The sequence below is a fragment of the Sparus aurata genome, chromosome 17, assembly GCF_900880675.1.
Source record: "Sparus aurata chromosome 17, fSpaAur1.1, whole genome shotgun sequence".
NCBI lineage: Eukaryota > Metazoa > Chordata > Actinopteri > Spariformes > Sparidae > Sparus > Sparus aurata.
Window position 1 is genome coordinate 32,125,538 of NC_044203.1, and position 16,272 is coordinate 32,141,809.

A 16,272-nucleotide genomic window follows, 5' to 3' on the forward strand; every position below is an offset into this window, starting at 1 on the left:
GCATGAGGGTTTAGTGTCATTATGAGGCCAAGCCCCCGTACAGGACAATGGTGAAATAGCCTGTACAGTGCCTATAAATAGTACTGACCCCATTGGATATTGACTTAGTGAACTGCCCCAGCAATCAGTAGACTAAATACAGTTTCAGATATTTGTTATATTATTTATTTTTGATTAAATGTCATTACTTTGTAGAAATGTTCTTTCACTTTGATTTTATAAAGTGTTTTTTTTTGTAAATTTTTGTCTTGTAGGCACTGTGTGTGGGCTATGGGCAAAAAATAGAGATAAATTGCTCTATAGTGTGAAAATTAGTTAAAATAAATAAATAAATGAATAAAAATTACAAAAAAAAACACATTTACCAAAATTGTATGCAATATTCATTAATTAAATAAAAGAATCCAAAAATAAAAGTAAAACAAAAAACATAAAAATGTGTCAACAGTCTCATGATAATTAACAAATCCCACATTTTGGTCTACTATCCTGCTTAAACTCTTGATATTCTTTGATTTCTGTGTTTTGTAGTTTTGGAAAAAGGTAAATTGGGAATAAATCCTGACACGTGATTGGTCCGTCGCAGCACAACGTAGGCGGATTGTCAATTCCAGTCATACGATCTGTCATCATCGTCCGTACAATGCGAAAAGGGAAGTTGAAAGAAGTGGGAGAGGGACATCGCGGAGGCTTATGAAATCCAACGTTACAGTAGCTGTCTGGTTTATCGACACACTGTGAGGAGCCGCACATATTATCCTGGAGACACCGTTTACATCAACTAGCTTCCTCTTTTTGCTGGGTGAGTAGCTAATATTAGCGTTAGCTTGCATGCTAATGGCTATCCGGAGGGCTCCTCCCGATGCGGCCACAGCTAAACAACGTTCGCTCACTGAGGTAGCCAGCCCAGTGTCTATTATGTGGCTAGCTAACGTTAGCTAGCCTGTATTAGAAGGGCCAAGCTAGTTAGCACAGCGACTTAACGTTGTTCGGCTGGTGAATCCGAATCAGATGTCACGTTTAGCCCATTACCACATTAACGTTAAGCCACGTTTAATATCACAAACATCCGTGACTGTATTTAGTCCGCTGATTGACAGGGCAGCTCACTAAATTAACGTCATGCAGCTAAGGTTAGCTAGCTGTCACTAGCTGTACACACCCAAAACTGCATCATCTGTGTCCTGGCATTCTCAAACGTTACATAAATGTCAGATCGAGGGTGTAAAGCTTCCACCCGCGTTGAAACTACAGTTTGACAGGTTTAAGAAATATATATGCTCCCTCACAGGGCACAGATTTGTCCTGGGCTAAGACGTTTTGGAAGTTACTGGGTAGCTGTGTTGCTAACGCTAGCAGTCGTTACTCTGCTAATTCGAGCCAGTCAACAACAACATAACAGGTTATTTGTGGTGAACTGTGTGGCGTAACGCGATTTTCGACGTCGCTGGCAGTCATTATTCTTGGACCGAGACTTTGTGTTGACAGTATACATGTCTTGAGTCACAGAGGGAAGCCTGTTGTTGTCTGGTTAATATGGTCGGTGTTGTTATTCACCTTAAATGTCTCAGACCGGCAGACAGAACAACTGTAATGTAACTTAGCCCTGGATCATTGCTCCACCTATGTGCCCAGACTCGTGTCATACTAATCCCACGTTGTGATAGTCAGCCTTGTATAACCTAAAGCTACGAGCAGGAGTTGAAAGAGGTTTGTTGTTGCAGATTTCGAAACCAGTTTTTCAACTTGTTTTGTCATCTTTAGAAGTTGTAGTTAAAGGTATAGCGCAGGACTTTTCCAGAGTTTAAAAAAAAACACTAATCCCTCTCAGTCATCACTGGCAGTACACTGTAAGACATCTGCAGAGATCCTGGCCTCTGCCCGTCTTCTCTTATTTTGATGGTTCTGGGTGTTTACTGTCACTCCGGTTGTACAAGTACACTCATGTGAAAAACATTTGGTTCGAGGCTCCACTACAGAAATGGGAAATAGCCAAAAAAAAATGTATGTAAGCATGAGTAAATGAGAGCATGAAGCAATGATATATAATACATCAAGGCGTCACACACAGATGGTCTCAAGTATTTGACTATCCGGCCATGAAACTCAACAATCAGCTATTTCTCTCAACGCCACCGTTTGAATGGTGTGTTCACGATCAGCAACCAGCAATTCCTACATAGTTTGCCTTTTAAATTGGCACAAGTGAGACATTCAGGTGCTGTTATCGTGCGTGAACTCAGAACATCCGCCAAACCGTTGTATGTGTTTGCCGTACCTGTTGCGCTTATTTGCGTGGCTAGTTGTGGCAAGCGACCAACTATTGTTTGGAGAGGAAACACAGCGTGGCTGGTAATGTGAAACTTATGTTGACTCACTGTGAATTGAACTGCAATAAAAATTAAAAAAAAATTCCCCTCCGTGTTAATTTATCTCCGGGGACACCTTGGCCTCCTGGTTTGCACGGTTGATTTTGAAGGAACATTGTTATCTGCAACGTAAAACTATAACATTAAGATTCCTGAGTGTTGACGCCATTCCACAAACTAATCGGTCAAGCCTTCTGCATATTTTTATCCTAAAAAAAAAGGCTCATACAGTTTTTGTTCTCCCTGTGTTCTATGAACACAATGTTTTAGGCTCATTGATCTACAGAGAAAATTGGGTCTGCAACGAATGATTAATTTAATTATAGACTACTCTGCTAATTATCTTCATGATTAATGTTTTCGATTCTCAGATGTCACTGACCCAATGTGACATCTTTAAAAATGCTTCTTTTGTCCAACCAACAGTCCCAAAACCCAAAGACTCTTCATTTACCATCATAAATCAAAGTAAAGCAGCAATTCCTTTAATTTTAGAAGCTGGAACTGACAATTGTTTGACATGTTTGACTTAAAAAAGACTGAAATGATTGGAGGATTATCTAAGTAGTTGGTGATGAATTGTCTTTCGGTCAGCTTATGAGTTAATCGACTGCTCGCTGCAACTGTAGAGAAAATGCATCCTAAGAAAATTATGTAATATTTAGCTTCCAAAAGCTACAGCTAAATCATGGAGGAATCAACTGTTAGTGCTTTTATTGTTGTAATTGTGATTCTTAGTTTCATATAATATAACATCAAATGGTAAAATTTTCGAATTAACCTACAATTTTTTTTTTTTTTTCCCAAATGATTAAGGTTTTTTGACGTGACTGACACTTTGCTCGCTCTTCTCTCTCCTGCTCAGGTATTCTCGACACTTCATCGCAGCACGTCAGCGTCCAGAGGGAGAGACCGGACAGTGTGACATGGCAAGTAGAGGCGGAGCTACACGACCCAATGGGCCGAACGCCGGCAACAAGATCTGCCAGTTCAAACTCGTGCTTTTAGGAGAGTCGGCTGTGGGGAAGTCGAGTCTTGTACTTCGTTTCGTTAAGGGACAGTTTCACGAATTCCAAGAGAGCACGATCGGAGGTACGTATCTTCGTCAGGACATGTTGCAGCTTTTTATATTTCAGGCCTGTAAAAGATAACCCAAGATGTTTGGTCTATAAAAAGTCAGAAAATGGTGTTCAGAGCCCAAGAAGACATCCTTAAATGTTTTCTACGCAACCTAAAGATATTCAGTTTGCTGCCATAGTCTCGCTCAAACTGGTTAACCGATTAATAATTATAACTTATTAGTAAATCGATCAATCTTTGCAACTCTGACATGTTTTCTTTCCTTTATATAAGACTTCATTGCAAGGAGAGACTTCCAATGAATCACACAGCGGCATAAGCATTGAATAGAAACATCATCAGCATAAAGGATCCAAACATATAGAGTCACAGTTCCCATTCTGTAAACAAAGTACACAATGTCACAACTCTTGAAATAATGAGATGGATTTTTAATTTATGACTGAAGTTCGAGAATTGTGACTGCGACTGTGTGAGACGTGCCAACAGGAACAGGAACGGGGAACTGGAAGAATAATTCGATGAATTTCTGGACATTTGCCCTTGGTTTCCATTATCATCGCTGTAATCTTACACTTGTAGGCAAACATAGCGCTTAGTGGATATCATATAATTATATCAAAGTATCCATTTCATTTTATTGCTATTTTCAGACTCACCTTAGGCCACTGAAAACGATTAGGCACGAATGAGGCAAGGTACAGTTAAAGTTACACCTGAGGTTATCTGTCCAGTGTGATCCGACCTTGTTTACTGGTTATTTAGTGTTTTCTTCTATTGTTATAACTTTTCTCCTGAGCCCTGATTAATGGAGCCTCAAGTCTTTGTACTTCTTTTACTTATCATGTTTGTGTATTGTCGGTGTTATTGGTAAAAAACTGTGTCAGGACAAATGACTAGTCTTCTTCTACTTCTAACCAAATTTACCTATGATTACAAACAATATAACCAGAACCTGAGTCAATATGTTGTAATGTGCATGATAAAGTGACAATAAAAAACTAAGAGAAAGACAGTATGAGTACATTAAGTGACAGCCTCACACCATGTCCACACGTACCAAAACAATCTATTTTCCCCCGTCTTCTTTGGCATGGTTACAATAATAATTGCGTCCAAATGGATCCACTGTAGACGAAAATGGCTAGTGCAATGGCTTTTTTGCTCAGCGTAGTGACAGAGGAGCGTAATATTTTGCCCTAGTAATCCTAATAGGCTTGAAATCTTCTGCATCACGAACACAAGCATGTAGTCCGCCATTGTTGTTGTTGTTGTTATGAGACATAGCGGGGTTAAGAGGTCGAAGGCTAGAGGTCGAGGAGTGGTGTGATGCCGTCAGCGATACGCAAAGTATGCGGATTTGCTGTCCAAACAAGAACGCAAGGGCTGCGTTTTCGAATGTTTCCACCCAGAGACCAGGTTTCAAAAAAGTGCATTTACAGGATTCATGTGGATGATCGGCCAAAACGATGCAAAACATGTGCGTTTACACACAAAAGCGTTTACATGTGAATTGCCCCTAAAGGCTTGTGACCTGTTATGATCCCCTGAAAGGTAAAACTGACGTTGTATTGGGTGTGAATGTCTGTAACTGACTAAATGTGAACATGGTGTTCCTAAAAAAACTATTGACGTCAGTGAAGCCTCCCAGAGTAAACTAGAGTTGCACTCAGTAGAGTGCATATCTCATAAGCCCAACACTCCCCATTAATTCAATCAAGCCTAGTCCAATCTCAAACTCAATAGCCCTCCATCACTCTTAATTTTAAACCACCCATAACTGCTTAATCATCATTTAAGCATTTAATTTGGCAACAAAACAATACAGGTGGAATCGTAATCTCCATCGTGTCGTGGAAGAAAATAGATTTTCATTTGGATCTGCGTCAAACTCGACTCACTCAAAGATACCTGCCATCTAAATACGCCTAACTTCCTCATCATGATTTATGCTTTACTTCCTGAGAAATGTAGAAACAGGTTGATAAACGCCCTACAGTGTCTCACAATGTTAAAGAAGGTGAGAAAAAAAAACTTGGATCCAACTCTTTTAATCAGATCTGCACCAGAAGTTAAGTGGGTCTATCAAAGACTCTTCCTCCACCAAATTTTGTTGAAATCAGTTCAGTAGTTTTTGTGTAATCCTGCTGACAAACCACCCAACCAACCAACCAACAAACCAACCAAGCAACCAACAAACCAACCAAGCAACCAACCAACCAACCAACCAACGTGTATGTGTGAAACCATAACCTCATTGGCAGAAGTAATAAAGGTTAAATAATGTGCTGTATGGCTTCCACCCTGCTTCATGCCTCAACTCCCATCCAGACCTTTGATGTTGAACATGAAACATGTTTAATATTACTGGGACCAGACTTTGTCCAAATGTGGACTAAGTCAACCATATAATCCTCCTGTGTGTGTGTGTGTGTGTGTGTGTGTGTGTGTGTGTCCAGCACTGCTCTCAAATTATCACCTTCACAGAAACCCATTCTGTGTAGCTCAGTAACTCCAGGCCCAGTTGTCACCGGCTCCTCTGCTTTGTGCCCATACAGCTGCCTTTCTGACTCAGACGGTATGTTTGGACGACACAACAGTCAAGTTTGAAATCTGGGACACAGCTGGTCAGGAGCGCTACCACAGTCTGGCTCCCATGTACTACAGAGGTGCCCAGGCAGCCATTGTGGTGTATGATATCACAAATGAGGTGAGTCAGGTGCCCGCTCTTGTCGACTGTAGCCGTTTCTGTCAGTGATGGGGAGATGGTGGGGGTTTCCGTCGAGCCGAAAAAAGAATCTATTTTGGGGTGTTGACAAATTAAGAGATCAGTCATCGTCACCCAACAACAGTGCTGTGTAGACAATGTATACCTATAAGAGACCGAAAACGTCCTTGAGTCAACCCACTCGAAACAGGCTTCATATAAGCTGCGTTTCCACTAAAGCACTTGCAGAAAAATACCCTTCGACTACTGTTTCTGCCACTGACGGTACCATTAAACGTAGGCGGAATTCTTACTGGCCAGCTGCGGGTTAACCGCTTTCGCATATCCATCAGTTGAGACAATAGGGGAGATTGGTCTTATCTTTTAATAAGCTGCTGCATTAATTAACTGACACAGCGTGACCTTTACTTTACATCACCACCCGACTGACAGCTTAATCAAATGGTCTGCACTGTTCTAAATCCACATTCGTCGACAAAAATTACAGGACGGTACGAACAGTTCTGTCGGTACCATCCACAACTTTTGACAATGGAGGCACAAAAATAACCATCCCAAAGTGTAAAAAAAATCAAACTGGACTAAACCAGATGGCACTGTGGAAACGGCTGTAGTCTTTTAAACAGCAAGTGTCTACTGTTCAGAGGCGTAACATAGACAAATCATTTACTTGTATTCTTTATACAAGTAGAAAAATAGACTGTGGTTAATTGTTTGTGTAGGAAGCTAGATACAAAATAAATGAGGAAGGTGTTTAATGTCAACAAGACCTTTGACTGAACATCCCTCAATGAAAAATCCAGCAGTGATGTTGTTCAACTTTTAACTTAAAGGTGTCATATTGTAGAAAGTGAGACTCTTGATTATAAAGCAGGTCTGAGCGCTTAGCAATACTGTGAACGGATCAAACGGCTTTGTCTACGCAGAAATGTATGCTAACGTATGTTTTTGGCAATGTGCCTTTTTAAAACGAGCCATGTTAAATCACCAGCAGCGCTGATGTGGAAACACGGAGGGCGGTGCCTGCTCAGGCCTGTGAGAGCTGACCAATCAGAGCGAACTGGGCTCTTTGGGAGGCGGGCTTAGAATGTAGTGTTCAGACAGAGGACGAATCGAGGTGCTGCAGCGATTAAAAAAAGCACAACATGCGACATTTCTGCTCGCCTTTCTAAAATAACTTCTATTACATCAGATAATCTCATGTACAGAACACGCATGTAGCCCACGTTTAAAACACGTTATCACTGCATTATTAGCAATATACTTACTGTACAAAATGCTGCTTTTACTCCACCTAAGCTGAAGACATATTTTAATTTGACATTTCATGAAAAGCCTAGTTTCTTTAAGTCTCTATTCTGAGCCTTGATCAAAAGATGAGCCAAAGCTTTCCCAGACATCATGGAAGCACTGTTGTCCTCATCTGTCCATCACATGGATCTTATTGTTATTTTCACTAACTGACTCACCCCTCCTCCTCCCCCCACTTCCCCCAACCCCTCCCTGTTTTGTTTGCCAGGAGTCATTTGTACGGGCGAAGAACTGGGTTAAAGAGCTTCAGAGACAAGCCAGTCCAAATATTGTAATAGCTCTGGCTGGAAACAAGGCTGATCTCGCAAACAAGAGAGCACTGGACTTCCAGGTTTGTGTTCTTCAAACCCTCCTTAATGAACTGCCGGATGTTGTCTCGGCGTCTGCTGAAGGTTACATGAATCATTCACTGATTATCATTTATAACGCATGTTGACAGAATAATAGAGTCTCTGTCTGATGGGCCCTGATCTTGTCTTCCTCTTTGAACTTACCTGCTCTGCTTCCGCCATGTTTACATTTTTGTGAGGTTCTTTAAGGCGCGTTAATTAAAGACTTCCTCATGTTTGTTTCACTTCCGCAGGATGCACAGTCGTACGCAGACGATAACAGCTTGCTTTTTATGGAAACATCAGCGAAGACCTCTATGAACGTGAACGAGATATTCATGGCCATTGGTAAGTTTCCCAAACTGAATCTATGTGAAGGTTTTCACAACTCTGAAATAAATCGAAGCAGAATGATAGAGCTCGTACTCTACTGTTAGAAGTCTGATACACCAGTTTCCTGACCAGATGTGGACAGATGCTGATTATGTTGCCTTTGAGCGACAGTAAAAGACAGAGTTTGTGTTTATGAGCCTCCAACTGGAGTTCACTTTACAGGTTTACATATAAATTGGAAGAAATCTTTACTGTTCAGCTGGTGCGTTGATCACCAGTTAGTCCATTGTGTGTTGAAAGTAAATGCTGCAGCCCATAATGTGCTTGGTACTCTTTTTGGACACTTCCTGGTGGTCAGACTTGTTCCGAAATGCCGTTGTGAGAAGATCTCGTGCTTATGGAGCCTCTCGGCTTGTCTGGAGGACACTGTGGCCTTTGCAGGACCGCAACATCTGGCAGCTTTGACTCCATTTGCATTTGAAGGACGCGCTGTATTTCTTTCATAAAGCAATCATAGAGTTCTTGCAGAATAAAGCCGATCAGCTACACAGTGAAATATGTCATCTGAGGTGTCGAGTGGCAGTGTTATCAAACAGAGTTTGTCCACTAGAGAGCGCTGGTGAACTTGCTCAGCACATTATTAAAACATTAAAGCTACTTCACACCCACTCTCCACCCACACTGTTGTTTTCACTTATGTTGCTTGACTTACCAAGCACAGACTGTGCTGAAAACAACCTCCCATGTGGGCGTGAACCAGGTGTGCATGTTGCGTTTCATTCCTCTGTGCTAATATCTCAGGGTCATGTACAAAGCATCTTTAAAGAGCAGTTTAACACCCTGTATTAGGTCTGAACATGCCTCCTTTACAAATGCAAAAAGGCATTCAGTTCTGTTTGAACAGCAAGTTCAGTTTAACAAGGCTTCAGTCGGTGCAGCAGAAACAGCAGAGAGACGTTACAGCTTCATACTGTCCTCACTGGTCGCAGGTGATTCAGGGGTGCAGAGAATGTCAGAGATTTGTCTCTCGTTTTGGGGGTTTAAGAGGTCAAAGGTTGAAATGTAAATTATTTATTTTGTAATAAACACTGCAGACAGGGAACAGGGTCGGTTGAGATGTAATTAAATGACTGCACACCGACTGGCTTTTATCTGTGAGGGGTAAAGCCGTGGTTGATTATGTGCACTGGTGCCGTAGAGCGTTGACAAACCTGTGGCTTCTTTTGAAGTATCCAAATCAGTTAATTATGTTTCAGTTGCTTTGATCTGAGATGCAGAGTTCCAGATCAATCTAGAATCACGGACAGCAACACAATTACACAACTAATTAAGTTAGTAGGACTTTATTTACTTTTTAAGGATTTCAGCTAATTATCGCCTGGCCTATGGAAAATTGAAAGACTACAATTCAGTTTCAGAGAATACGAAAATCTGGATAAGGGATCGACTGATATCTTTTTTTCATACTGATAATTAGTAATCAAGGAGACCGATAACTGATATTTGGAAAGGAAATTATAATTTTAAATTTAGAAAACAACCACAGATGAAATGTACAGTAACTAATTAACTCGACTTCTGTACTTTTCAATGTTGACCTGCTTTACTTGAATATCTCTATTTTCTATTTTATTATTTATTCTTCCACTCTTCTAAATGTAATTTCAGATCTTATTTTATTGGCCATTGTAAACAAAAATACTGATATCAATATTTGGAAAAGTAAGATAATTACTACAGTAGTCTTTGCAGATCGATGAGTTGAAAATCAAGTTGATGTTAAAGCCTTTTTTGTCTTTGAGAGATGTAGTAATACTTAATAATGGGTTTATCTTACTCCTATATGTATACCAGGACCCTGTATATGTTGTCATATGGTGGACGGTGCTGAAAGAGCCCAGATGTCTTTACACACAAAGAAAAAAATAACTTTATAACAAGTAATTTCCACATTGAAACAAAGACGAACAACTCTGAAGAATACACTTTGGCGTCATCATCTGGTTATTTATGGTGACATCGTCACTGATCTTGTTGCCGTGTCGTTGCAGCAAAGAAGCTACCCAAGAACGAGCCTCAAGCGACCGGCGCCAGCAGCGGGCGGAACCGGGGAGTGGACCTGACAGAGACGGCTCAGCCCACCAGCCGCCCCTGCTGCAGTAACTAACCCAGCTCTTCCTGCTCATCCACCTCCCCCCCTCCTCCACCACACACACACACACACACACTCACACACACACCCTCCACCCTTCTGCCCCCCCCCCTCCTCCCTCTCAGCTGAACAACATCTGGACATCTGGCTCCTTGGCTTCCTGACGTCACACCTGAGCGTCAACCTCACTCCCCTGGAATAGCTAAAAGACTCTGTATAGCTGCATTTCTAATACCTTTTATTTTGTTGATGTTCTTTTTTTTTCTTTTTTTTTTTTTCTTTTTACTTTTTTTAAGAAGTGTATATCAGTATAATGGATGCATGTATCACTACAACGCCTAAAAAAAACACACACACACATTTTTATCTTTTATTCAGTTGGAAGACTAACACCCCCATTTTAGAAAACGATGAGCGAGTGAGAGACCTGTGAACGTGTGAATGTGTCGTGTTTGATTTGCTGATGAGAAGGCGTAGCTTCATTTGTCACTTGGCAGGGTTTGACGTGCGACGCGTACGACGTTGCCTGCAATACTCTTTTGTGTGCAGGGTTTACGTTACGCTCACAATCAGAAGAGAAACCAAATTTTGTTTCCATCGAAGGACTGTCGTGCACAGCAAGAATCCCTCCCTCCTCACATCTGTCACACAAAGAAGACGTCACCATCCGAGGCTCCTGAAGGAGAGTGCAGAAAATGAATTTGGAGCCGTCCGGTTTTTTGGAAAAAGTTGGAAAATACAAGAGTAATAGTCGATACACATCAGGCTTCCCATCATGTAAAGCAATATGGGCTTAGGTAACACGTTTTGGAAGTGCGAGAAGATCCGGACATGACGGGATTTTAAATTCGGCTTTGCTATTTAACAAATGCTTTCGTGTCCATCGCAGAAGTCTCATGTTAAAATTTTTGGCACTGCTAACGGCTTTCACGTGGAAAAGAACATCACCAGGAAACCTAAAAAAAAAAAACTGTGGAACAGCCTGCTCTGCGAGTCGTCTCGCGAAGACTCGGACATACGACTCGTTCTGTGTTAGATTTCTTGTCTCTGTTGATCCGCTTCTGTTTCTGTTTCAGGCCAGTAAATCAACCGGCATCAATTTTTTTTTGGTGGGGGAACTCAAATCAGATGGGGGGGGGGGATTGTTTTTTAGACTAGAGTTCAGGCGGCGCACACGCAGAAAAATTGGACTACTTCCCATTGTCACGAGTCTGTGGAAAAACAAATATACTCTAATGTTGTTATAGGGTGCAATGTTGCAATGTTGTCTTCTCCCTCCTTTAGTACAGCTTGCAGAGCTCACAAGCTCACCAGGAAATTATCTAGAGACTCCGAACAATTGTACAGTTCAATATAGGTCTGCTCTTTCTTTTCTTTTCCTTTTTCTTTTTTTTCAAAGTTTCATCCTCGACCTCGTCACACACAGGTCAAATGTTACGCAGTGGTGGTCTTTTTAGGTATATGTAGTGTTATTAACAAAATCCCTCTCTGGTGTCTTGTTACTTTTCTTCAGAAATGGTCCATGGTCATGTTTGAAAGGAACTTTTATTGCATTGCACAGTGTTGATCATGTTTTAATTAATGACTGCCCTTCGATTTTATATGACGGACTGTATTGGACTTGCTAACCTACAGCTATAAGCAGGTAGCGTAATTAACCTTACTGGTGGTCTCTCTTACAGCTCAATGAATTTTAATGATGTAAAACAGCATTACTAGTGATGGGCTGATAAGTTTTGAGTGTCTGAATACAACTTAATAAATTCAATAAAGAGGTCTCTTGTACGCCTTTTTGCTACGAGTGTGTCAGCCGCATCACACGTGACCGGAAGTGTTGGAATTACGTCGTGTGTTTGTGGTGCAGGGAAGCAAACTTATTAAAAAAGGTGGATGTTTTGGTCACACAAAGAGAAAGAAAGAAAGATCTTCGCGACCAATTATCCACCTATCAATGCAGCGCTGAAACGCGTGATTACTAGGTGGAAAAACAAAAGGGTAACTCCACCAATTTTACACATTTACTATACGTGTGGTTTCTACTGCAGATGTGAAGAAGAGGAGTACAAAGCCTTTTGCGGCTCCAGAGAAAGCCGCATGTCATCTGATAAATTCCCCCAATGATGTCACTCAGTGGCTAAGTTGCATTGTGGGTAATGTGGGCGCCTAAGTTTTGAAAAGCAGTACACTGATCGAGCATGATCAAAATGAATACAGCAGGACCGGATATCACCTTTTTTGTTCTTGGCATTCTTCCTTCTTTTCAAAGCCTGGCTCCTACATTACCCACAATGCAACTTAGCATTAAATCATTTTTCACTGTTATTTATCCAACAACAAGACTACAAGTTCACAGCTACGCTAGCGTCTCTGTGTGGTTATATTTAGGCACAGTGGATGCTTTTGGCTAAATGCTAATGTCAGCAGACTAACATGCTGATGTTTAGCAGGTTGTCTCACCGTGACCGCCATCATAGTTAAACACATTAAAGGAGTAGTTCATCCAGAAATGAGAATTCGGTCATAATCCGCTCACCCCTCAATGTCGATGGATAGTCGGGTGGCGTTTTGTCGCCCACAGAACATTTCTGGAGCTTCACAGCAGAACAGTGTCGCAGCATTTTCAGCTGCAGCAGAGGGAGACACTGATCCTTCAACATGCTACATACTAATCAGCACTGAACAGCTGAGGCTGATGGAAATGCAGATATTTTTTTTTATAAGAAATTACAATTTTGACCTGAGGATGGCGCTAGATGAAAGGTTCAGAGACATGAATGTGTGTTTTCTTTCTTTCTTTCTTTCTGTTTTTTTTTGCAGCTGTAATTCGCTCAAAACCACAAATGTCGACCTCATGATGTCTTGCTTCACGTCCAACCCTGGCCCTCCGCACTCTGCAGCAGATTGGAAAATACCCGTTCCACTCAGAAAAAGGTGAATTCAGATGTTTGAAAACCGAGACCGTCGCTGAAAATATTACTCACTTTGTTATATAAACTTTTCCTTCAAACGGTGGACGAGAAAGTGACAAGACTGTGTTTCCAGCATGCCAAACACAGAATATCTGGTCTAACTTTCTCTTAAGTGGATTTGAAGCGTTTTGGCTTTTAGCCTTCCAAGTGGAAATCCAGAGGAAAACAGTGTGACGTTTTTTCTGAAGACAGAATCACATTTAACACTTTTACTGACATCAAACCTTTTTCATATCTCAGTTCTCTATTTATCGCCACTGGATCGGCTCCAGTTCACACTTGTGACGGTCTTGTTCGTGTTCACAGATGTCAAAGGAGCAGCATGCCGAGGGACGGAAGCTCCTCGGAAGATCCAATTTATGCATCGTTAATCACAAACGCTGAAAAATTGTGTCGTGTGGGAAACGGAGAAGTCTCTTCGTCAAGCTCGTGGTGCTCAAGGAAAAGACAAGACCGACTGCATGTAAATCAGTGGGCTTCATTTTTGAGAATGCAACTTGTAATCTGCTGGACAAAAACCAGCCATTTGAAGAGGATTTGAAATTGTTTTATGGCCCTTTAAAGGGGCTCTGTGGAACGTCTTTGTTGCGCTTGAAGCCGAATTAGTTTATATTAGCGGACTCCATCTCTTATCTCTGTTCATCTCAGAGGCACTCGACAATGAGCATTAAGTCACATCCTTGGAGAGTCCTTTGCAAAAAATCAAATCAACAGTCCAGCAGCATTTAAACAACTTAAAGACAACATCCACAGGCTCGTATAGGCAACCAGGCCCAAGTCAAAGTCATGACAGGCTACAACCAGCTCACACGTGGCCAATTAAAAGTGGGTTACCAACATCTTTCGTGTTGTTTCCACTTCACAACTTAGACGCTCATTAACACACGACTTCCCAACACGGGAGACGGGAGCATCCGAGCAGCGCGTGGATGCAGCGCGAGAGCCTCCACGTCTTTGAAACTCTCCATCTCCCGTTTGTTATTCAGACTTTCCATTAAAAAATTTCACATCTCCGAACCCGAGCGCAGACGATCCCGCTGGCTGACATCTCGAATTTATTCTGAGACTCGACAAAGCTCCTCCAGAGCCTCAGAAGACGTTATACTATTACAACAGATTGAGTGTTAGCTCTCACCGCAGTGATTAAACAGATCTTGAAGTGTGAAGTCGATGTGTTCATCAGTTAATCGATGATGAAAATAACAGCTAGCCGCAGCTCTAACTTCTAGCCACATTTTCCACCCGGCTGTCGGCTCCAGCTCCCATGATTCTCATACATTTCCACCGTCTGCCTCGTCTCTCTCGGCTCTTGGCTGCGTTCCATCCCGACACTTCACTCACTCAAAGTCCTCTCGATGAGCTCTCTGAACTCTCAACCTGCCTCATCACATGTTTGGCCGAGACTCAAATCTCGGCGCTGAAAACGACCTCTCGCTCCCGTCAATTACGGTCCTCACAACCTCGTTAACGGCCTGTTCATCCAGCGCCGCCCACGCGGCACTCGAGGCAAGAGATAGAAAGAGGAGTCGTGAGGGTGGACGGCACAGGGATCAATAACCGATTATGCTGGCGGTCTCTAAAGCGGCCCGGGCCTCTGGTAGCTTTGATGATGTCCTTCGACCAAACAGCGCTGTGAATTAAAGGGTCGTTTCACCAAAATTACAAAACATTTCAAGACCTCAAGTGGTCTCTGGGTAGAGGTTTGATCATCAGGTTTTCAACTGGGAGAACGAAATGTTTTTGGTGCTTACAGCTTTGGATAATAATTTGAAGTATTCAACAAGAACTTCTCTTTTGAGAGGCTGTACAACAGTTGGCAGACGGACCGTCACTGGGTCAAGTTCACTTTGTAAAACACATTATTGTTGGATATTACCACACGGCCTCAGGAGCTCTGTAAAATTGCATTCTGTTTTTCTTATTTACGTTTCACAAAAAGAGTCCCAATGTTTTGGAATCGGGGTTATAAAACTCAGTGTGTTTGATGACATAAACAGACGTGTCTGTGGTTACGTGGTGCGCTGCTCTCCCACAATGCACCCTTTCTTTGTGCTGACAGACCTCCGCAAACCACACAGATGCACAGGGCACCAGTCAGACGGCACTTTTCTTTCATCACGGCGGAGCTTAATGTTCCCAGAGAAGCTAATGCAGGGGTCGTATGAGTCACTGTGTCGCACGCTGCGTCGCTGGGAGAAGAGCCCAAATACTTTGTCCGGGAAGTTAAATCGCATCATTTGAAGAGAAGTTCAAACATAGAATGAATACCGACAACAGTGCGTGATTACAATCTTTCCAGCGGGAGATTCTAACCCCTGATCTTTCCCGCTGTCAGAGAAGCAGAGCTCATTACTGTTCAGCCACTCACACAGATCCAGGACATTTGAATTCTACCCGGCGTAAAAAATGTGGTTCATCAAGTAGCAGAAACTTCTGTCGCTGTGGCCAAGTTATGGAGGGACGATGTGGGGCACTTCTCCCTCTGTAAGAACCCTGCAGAGTCGCTCTGGTGTTTTTCCAAGAACATGGGAGGTTTGAAGAGCCGGTCCAGAATGAATAGTAGCAGTTTGCTGAATGCTATCAGGGCTGAGCTCTTCCCGGGGAGCCAGTCAAAGACGCTTGGTGTACTGATAGTATGAAACATCCTTCAAGTCTTTTGTTTATTTCAAGTGATTAAAGCAGCTAAAATCTAACTTCTCATGAAACTACAGAGCGTTTTAGCATCTTTCAGCACATTGTTTTGTTTTAACAGCTCCTGACTTCACTGCTTTGGTTCACAGCAGAGGTGGATTTCATCGTTTGATGTCGAGATTCACTTCCTGTCGGTCAGTTTGGCAGGAAGAATCGCTCATATCGTTTGTTCGTTCAGCCGCGTTTCCAGTGCAACGTCATTTAGCGGTAAATCATGTAATGCACAGTTCTCAGCTCGATCGTGCTAACGGTCAGCACAACACTGTAGTTCAAATACATAGCTGCAACCTCATGATTATGAGTACTTTTA

General features: G+C 42.1%; 1 protein-coding gene across 1 annotated transcript; it reads left to right on the forward strand.

Annotated features, from left to right (window-relative positions):
* Positions 1-601: 601 nt before the first annotated feature.
* On the forward strand, positions 602-12,087 carry rab5ab (RAB5A, member RAS oncogene family, b). The gene is made up of 6 exons (XM_030394584.1): positions 602-802; positions 3,235-3,461; positions 6,008-6,159; positions 7,697-7,819; positions 8,072-8,165; positions 10,202-12,087. The coding sequence occupies exons 2-6, from the start codon at positions 3,296-3,298 to the stop codon at positions 10,315-10,317; spliced, it is 651 nt and encodes a 216-aa protein (XP_030250444.1). The 5' UTR covers positions 602-802; positions 3,235-3,295; the 3' UTR covers positions 10,318-12,087.
* The last annotated feature ends 4,185 nt before the right edge of the window (positions 12,088-16,272 follow it).

What these genes read in the sequence shown, in the direction of transcription:
- rab5ab (XM_030394584.1), top strand. Translation starts at nt 3,296, where the DNA reads ATGGCAAGTAGAGGCGGAGCTACACGACCCAATGGGCCGAACGCCGGC. An exon ending in CCAAGAGAGCACGATCGGAG is followed by an intron (nt 3,462 to 6,007) that starts GTACGTATCTTC and finishes GTGCCCATACAG; the next exon opens with CTGCCTTTCTGACTCAGACG. An exon ending in TGTATGATATCACAAATGAG is followed by an intron (nt 6,160 to 7,696) that starts GTGAGTCAGGTG and finishes TTTGTTTGCCAG; the next exon opens with GAGTCATTTGTACGGGCGAA.